The following is an 8,008-nucleotide window of genomic DNA, read 5'->3' as shown; positions in this document are numbered from 1 at the left end:
TGTGACGATGCCTGTGGTATTTTGTATATGCATCATCTTTATGCAACTAATGAATGTCATTATGTTTCATGTTGTTTCTCAAACTTAATATTGTATTTGTTTTTTCTATTATGTACAATTTTTATCTCTTTGTAGAACCATGGCCGAAGAAGTAGGTACAAGGAGGAGGAATTACTGCACATGGGATGATGAGATGGATGCTGCATTGCTTGAAGTCTTAGTTGAGCATCACAACAAGGGTGACCATGCCCAAAATGGATGGAAACCACATGTGTACACGCATGCCATAAGGAATGTGAAGGACAAGTGCAATAAGGATATCACAAAGGATAACATAAGTGGAAGGATGAGGACTTTGGATCATCACTATGAGGTCGTTAGCAAAATCCTTTCTCAAAGTGGTTTCAGCTGGGATTGGACCAATAATAGGCTATCAATGGATAGTAATGATGTTTGGGATAAATATGTGGAGGTAACCATGCATCATGAATACACATGCTGTATGTAGTTTGCATATGTAGAATAACAAGGCAGTAGCTTTACAAGTTTGTGTTTATTGTGCAGGCTAACAAGGCAAGCAAGGAGATAAAGTCTTACAAGACCAAAGTAATCAAGAACTGGGAGTCCATATGTATCGTATATTCAAAAGATCATGCTAATGGCGAGGGTGCGAAGACAGGTGCTGAGATTGCTGCAGAGCCATTAGAAGAACCAATTGAAGTCTCTCCAGAATTAGCACCAAAGAGGCAGCGAACAGGTGATGCTATTCTTTGCATGCTTGGAGATATGAAGAAGGACTTAGTTGATGCTTTCAAGACAACTGAGCCTATTCCACTACCAAAGGTTACCAATGTTGGGGAACGTAGCAGAATTTTAAAATTTTCTACGCATCACCAAGATCAATCTATGGAGTCATCTAGCAACGAGGGAGAGAGGAGTGTATCTACATACCCTTGTAGATCACGAGCGGAAGCGTTCAAGAGAACGGGGATGATGGAGTCATACTCGCCGTGATCCAAATCACCGATGACCAAGTCCCGAACGGACGGCACCTCCGCGTTCAACACACGTACGGAGCGGATGACGTCTCCTCCTTCTTGATCCAGCAAGGGGGAAGGAGAGGTTGATGAAGATCCAGCAGCACGACGGCGTGGTGGTGGATGCAGCAATGATCGCAGCAGGGCTTCGCCGAGCTTCTGCGAGAGGGAGAGGTGTAGCAGGGGAGAGGGAGGCGCCAAGGCTTGGGTGCGGCTGCCCTTCCTCCCCCCTCCTTTATATAGGCCCCCTGGGGGGGCGCCGGCCCTGGAGGGGGGCGCCGGCCCTGGAGATGGGATCTCCCAAGGGGGCGGCGGCCAAGGGGGGTGGAGTGCCCCCAAGGCAAGTGGAGGCGCCCCCCACCCTAGGGTTTCCAACCATAGGCGCAGGGGGGCCAAGGGGGGGTGCACCAGCCCACTATGGGCTGGTTCCCCTTCCCACTTCAGCCCGAGGGGCCCTCCGGGATGGGTGGCCCCACCCGGTGGACCCCCGGGACCCATCCGGTGGTCCCGGTACAATACCAGAGACCCCGAATCTTTCCCGATGGCCGAAACTACACTTCCTATATATAATTCTTCACCTCCGGACCATTACGGAACTCCTCGTGACGTCCAGGATCTCATCTGGGACTCCAAACAACTTTCGGATTACTGCATACTCATATCTCTACAACCCTAGCGTCACCGAACCTTAAGTGTGTAGACCCTACGGGTTCGGGAGACAAGCAGACATGACCGAGACGACTCTCTGGTCAATAACCAACAGGGGGATCTGGATACCCATGTTGGATCCCACATGCTCCTCGATGATCTCATCGGATGAACCACGACGTCGAGGACTTAAATCAATCCCGTATTCAATTCCCTTTGTCAATCGGTACGTTACTTGCCCGAGACTCGATCATCGGTATCCTAATACCTTCTTCAGTCTTGTTACCGGCAAGTCACTTTACTCGTACCGTAATGCATGAACCCATGATCAACCACTTGATCACATTGAGCTCATTATGATGATGCATTACCGAGTGGGCCCAGAGATACCTCTCCGTCATACGGAGTGACAAATCCCAGTCTCGATTCGTGCCAACCCAACAGACACTTTCGGAGATACCTGTAATGTACCTTTATAGTCACCCAGTTACGTTGTGACGTTTGGCACACCCAAGGCACTCCTACGGTATCCGGGAGTTGCACAATCTCATGGTCTAAGGAAATGATACTTGACATTCAGAAAAGCTACAGCAAACGAACTACACGATCTTTGTGCTATGCTTAGGTTTGGGTCTTGTCCATCACATCATTGTCCTAATGATGTGATCCCGTTATCAATGACATCACCATGTCCATAGCCAGGAAACCATGACTATCTGTTGATCAACGAGCTAGTCAACTAGAGGCTCACTAGGGACACATTATGGTCTATGTATTCACACATGTATTATGATTTCCGGATAATACAATTATAGCATGAATAATAGACAATTATCATGAACAAGGAAATATAATAATCATTTTATTATTGCCTCTAGGGCATATTTCCAACAGTCTCCCACTTGCACTAGAGTCAATCATCTAGTTACATTGTGATGAATCGAACACCCATGGAATTCTGGTGTTGATCATGTTTTGCTCTAGGGAGAGGTTTAGTCAACGGATCTGCTACATTCAGGTCCGTATGTACTTTACAAATTTCTATATCTCCATTTTGAACACTTTCACAAATGGAGTTGAAGCGATGCTTGATATGCCTGGTCTTCCTGTGAAACCTGGGCTCCTTGGCAAGGGCAATAGCTCCAGTGTTGTCACAGAAGAGAGTCATCGACCCCGACGCATTGGGTATGACCCCTAGGTCGGTGATGAACTCCTTCACCCAGATTGCTTCTTGTGCTGCCTCCGAGGCTGCCATGTACTCCGCTTCACATGTAGATCCCGCCACCACGCTTTGCTTGCAACTTCACCAGCTTACTGCCCCACCATTCAAAATATACACATATCCGGTTTGTGACTTAGAGTCATCCAGATCTGTGTCAAAGCTAGCATTGATGTAACCCTTTACGACGAGCTCTTTGTCACCTCCATAAACGAGAAACATTTCCTTAGTCCTTTTCAGGTACTTCAGGATATTCTTGACCGCTGTCCAGTGTTCCATGTCGGGATTACTTTGGTACCTTCCTACCAAACTTACGGCAAGGTTTACATCAGGTCTGGTACACAACATAGCATACATGATAGACCCTATGGCTGAGGCATAGGGGACGACACTCATCTTTTCTCTATCTTCTGCCGCGGTCGGGCTTTGAGCCGTGCTCAATCTCGTACCTTGCAATACAGGCAAGAACCCCTTCTTTGACTGATCCATTTTGAACTTCTTCAATATCTTGTCAAGGTACGTACTCTGTGAAAGACCAATGAGGCGTCTCGATCTATCTCTATAGATCTTGATGCCTAATATATAAGCAGCTTCTCCAAGGTCCTTCATTGAAAAACACTTGTTCAAGTAGGCCTTTATGCTTTCCAAGAATTCTATATCATTTCCCATCAACAGTATGTCATCCACATACAATATGAGAAATGCTACAGAGCTCCCACTCACTTTCTTGTAAATGCAGGCTTCTCCATAAGTCTGCGTAAACCCAAACGCTTTGATCATCTCATCAAAACGAATGTTCCCACTCCGAGATGCTTGCACCAGCCCATAAATCGAGCGTTGGAGCTTGCACACCTTGTCAGCATTCTTAGGATCGATAAAACCTTCCGGCTACATCATATACAATTCTTTCTTAAGGAGACCATTAAGGAATGCCGTTTTGACGTCCATTTGCCATATCTCATAATCATAGAATGCGACAATTGCTAACATGATTCGGACGGACTTCAGCTTCGCTACGGGTGAGAAAGTCTCATCGTAGTCAACCCCTTGAACTTGTCGATAACCCTTAGCGACAAGACGAGCTTTATAGATGGTTACGTTACCATCCGCGTCTGTCTTCTTCTTAAAGATCCATTTATTTTCTATGGCTCGCCGATCATCGGGCAAGTCGGTCAAAGTCCATACTTCGTTTTCATACATGGATCCTATCTCGGATTTCATGGCTTCCAGCCATTTGTCGGAATCTGGGCCCGCCATCGCTTCTTTATAGTTCAAAGGTTCACCGTTGTCTAACAACATGATTTCCAAGACAGGGTTGCCGTACCACTCTGGTGCGGAACGTGTCCTCATGGACCTACGACGTTCAGTAGCAACTTGATCTGAAGTTTCATGATCATCATCATCAACTTCCTCTCTAGTCGGTGCAGGCACCTCAGGAACATTTTCTTGAGCTGCGCCACTTACCGGTTCAAGAGGTAATACTTCATCAAGTTCTACTTTCCTCCCACTTATTTCTTTCGAGAGAAACTCTTTCTCTAGAAAGGACCCAGTCTTGGCAACAAAGATCTTGCCTTCGGATCTGAGGTAGAAGGTATACCCAATAGTTTCTTTAGTGTATCCTATGAAGACGCATTTTTCCGATTTGGGTTCGAGCTTTTCAGGTTGAAGTTTCTTGACATAAGCATCGCATCCCCGAACTTTTAGAAACGACAGCTTAGGTTTCTTTCCAAACCATAATTCATACGGTGTCGTCTCAACGGATTTCGACGGAGCCCTATTTAAAGTGAATGCGGCAGTCTCTAAAGCATAGCCCCAAAATGACAGCGGTAGATCGGTAAGAGACATCATAGATCGCACCATATCCAATAGAGTGCGATTACGACATTCGGACACACCATTATGCTAAGGTGTTCCAGGCGGCGTGAGTTGTGAAACTATTCCACATTTTTTAAGTCTGTGCCAAATTCGTGACTCAAGTATTCTCCCCCACGATCTGACCACAAGAACTTGATTTTCCTGTCACGTTGATTCTCAACCTCGCTCTGAAAATTCCTTGAACTTTTTAAAGGTTTCAGACTTGTGTTTCATTAAGTAGACATATCCATATCTACTCAAGTCATCAGTGAGGGTGAGAACATAACGATAGCCACCGCGAGCCTCAACACTCATTGGACCGCACACATCAGTATGTATGATTTCTAATAAGTTGGTTGCTCGCTCCATTGTTCCTGAGAACAGAGTCTTGGTCATTTTACCCATGAGGCATGGTTCGCACGTGTCAAATGATTCGTAATCAAGAGACTCCAAAAGTCCATCTGCATGGAGCTTCTTCATGCGTTTGACACCTATGTGACCAAGACGGCAGTGCCACAAGTATGTGGGACTATCATTATCAACCTTACATCTTTTGGCATTCACGCTATGAATATGTGTAGCATTACGCTCGAGATTCATTAAGAATAAACCATTCACCAACGGAGCATGACCATAAAACATATCTCTCATATAAATAGAACAACCATTATTCTCGGATTTAAATGAGTAGCCATCTCGAATTAAACGAGATCCTGATACAATGTTCATGCTCAAAGCTGGCACTAAATAACAATTATTGAGGTTTAAAACTAACCCCGTAGGTAAATGTAGAGGTAGCGTGCCGACGGCGATCACATCGACCTTGGAACCATTCCCGACACGCATCGTCACCTCGTCCTTCGCCGGTCTCCACTTATTCCGCAGCTCCTGCTTTGAGTTACAAATGTGAGCAACCGCACCGGTATCAAATACCCAGGAGCTACTACGAGTACTGGTAAGGTACACATCAATTACATGTATATCACATATACCTTTCGTGATGCCGGCCTTCTTGTTCGCTAAGTATTTAGGGCAGTTCCGCTTCCAGTGACCACTTCCCTTGCAATAAAAACACTCAGTCTCAGGCTTGGGTCCATTCTTTGGCTTCTTCCCGGCAGCTTGCTTACCGGGCGCGGCAACTCCCTTGCCGTCCATCTTGAAGTTCTTCTTACCCTTGCCTTTCTTGAACTTAGTGGTTTTATTCACCATCAACACTTGATGTTCCTTTTTGACTTCTACCTCTGCTGATTTCAGCATTGCAAATACTTCAGGAATGGTCTTTTCCATCCCCTGCATATTGAAGTTCATCACAAAGCTCTTGTAGCTCGGTGGAAGCGACTGAAGGATTCTTTCAATGACCGCGTCATCCGGGAGATTAACTCCCAGCTGAGTCAAGCGGTTATGCAACCCAGCCATTTTGAGTATGTGCTCACTGACAGAACTATTTTCCTCCATCTTACAGCTGAAGAACTTGTCGGAGACCTCATATCTCTCGACCCGGGCATGAGCTTGAAAAACCATTTTCAGCTCTTCGAACATCTCATATGCTCCGTGTCTCTCAAAATGCTTTTGGAGCCCTGGTTCTAAGCTGTAAAGCATGCCGCACTGAACGAGGGAGTAATCATCAGCACGTGTCTGCCAAGCGTTCATAACGTCTTGGTTCTGTGGGACGGGTGCGTCACCTAGCGGTGCTTCTAGGACATAATCTTTCTTGGCAACTATGAGGATGATCCTCAGGTTCCGGACCCAGTCCGTATAGTTGCTGCCATCGTCTTTCAGCTTGGTTTTCTCTAGGAACGTGTTGAAGTTGAGGACAACGTGGGCCATTTGATCTACAAGACATATTGTAAAGATTTTAGACTAAGTTCATGATAATTGAGTTCATCTAATCAAATTATTCAATGAACTCCCACTTAGATAGACATCCCTCCAGTCATCTAAGTATAACATGATGGAGTTAACTAGGCCGTGTCCGATCATCACGTGAGACGGACTAGTCAACATCGGTGAACATCTTCATGTTGATCGTATCTTCTATACGACTCATGCTCGACCTTTCGGTCTTCTGTGTTCCGAGGCCATGTCTGTACATGCTAGGCTCGTCAAGTCAACCTAAGTGTATTGCATGTGTAGATCTGTCTTACACCCGTTGTATTCGAACGTTAGAATCTATCACACCCGATCATCACGTGGTGCTTCAAAACAACGAACCTTCGCAAAGGTGCACAGTTAGGGGGAACACTTTCTTGAAATTATTACGAGGGATCATCTTATTTAAGCTACCGTCGTTCTAAGCAAATAAGATGTAAACATGATAAACATCACATGCAATCAAATAGTGACATGATATGGCCAATATCATTTGCTCCTTTGATCTCCATCTTCGGGGCTCCATGATCATCGTTGTCACCGGCATGACACCATGATCTCCATCATCATGATCTCCATCATCGTGTCTTCTTGAAGTTGTCTCGTCATCTATTACTTCTACTACTATGGCTAACGCTTTAGCAATAAAGTAAAGTAATTACATGATGTTTATGTTGACACGCAGGTCATAAATAAATAAAGACAACTCCTATGGCTCCTGCCGGTTGTCATACTCATCGACATGCAAGTCGTGATTCCTATTACAAGAACATGATCAATCTCATACATCACATATATCATTCATCATTCATCACAACCTTTGGCCATATCACATCACAAAACACTTGCTGCAAAAACAAGTTAGACGTCCTCTAATTGTTGTTGCAAGTTTTTACGTGGCTGCTATAGGTTTCTAGCAAGAACGTTTCTTACCTACGCCAAAACCACAACGTGACAATTTCTATTTACCCTTCATAAGGACCCTGTTCATCAAATCCGATCCGTTTAAAGTGGGAGAGACAGACACCCGCCAGCCACCTTATGCAACTAGTGCATGTCAGTCGGTGGAACCGGTCTCACGTAAGCATACGTGTAAGGTTGGTCCGGGCCGCTTCATCCCACGATGCCGCCGAATCAAGATAAGACTAGTAACGGCAAGCAAATTGACAATATCGACGCCCACAACTACTTTGTGTTCTACTCGTGCATAGTAACTACGCATAGACCTAGCTCTGATACCACTGTTGGGGAACGTAGCAGAATTTTAAAATTTTCTACGCATCACCAAGATCAATCTATGGAGTCATCTAGCAACGAGGGAGAGAGGAGTGCATCTACATACCCTTGTAGATCACGAGTGGAAGCGTTCAAGAGAACGGGG

At 45.4% G+C, this 8,008-nt stretch overlaps 1 protein-coding gene across 1 annotated transcript in view; it reads left to right on the top strand.

The window, feature by feature from the left end:
- Positions 1-8,008, top strand: part of LOC125533179 — a 54,945-nt gene continuing 46,937 nt past the window's right edge. Inside the window, exons 1-2 of the mRNA XM_048696926.1 lie at positions 1-472; positions 565-862. Coding sequence (XP_048552883.1) covers positions 140-472; positions 565-862 — 631 coding nt within the window. The 5' untranslated portion in view covers positions 1-139. The remainder of the gene's footprint in view (positions 473-564; positions 863-8,008) is intronic.

The sequence above is a fragment of the Triticum urartu genome, chromosome 1 (assembly GCF_003073215.2).
Source record: "Triticum urartu cultivar G1812 chromosome 1, Tu2.1, whole genome shotgun sequence".
Taxonomy (NCBI): Eukaryota; Viridiplantae; Streptophyta; class Magnoliopsida; order Poales; family Poaceae; genus Triticum; species Triticum urartu.
This window is presented reverse-complemented; position numbering and strand designations above follow the sequence as displayed.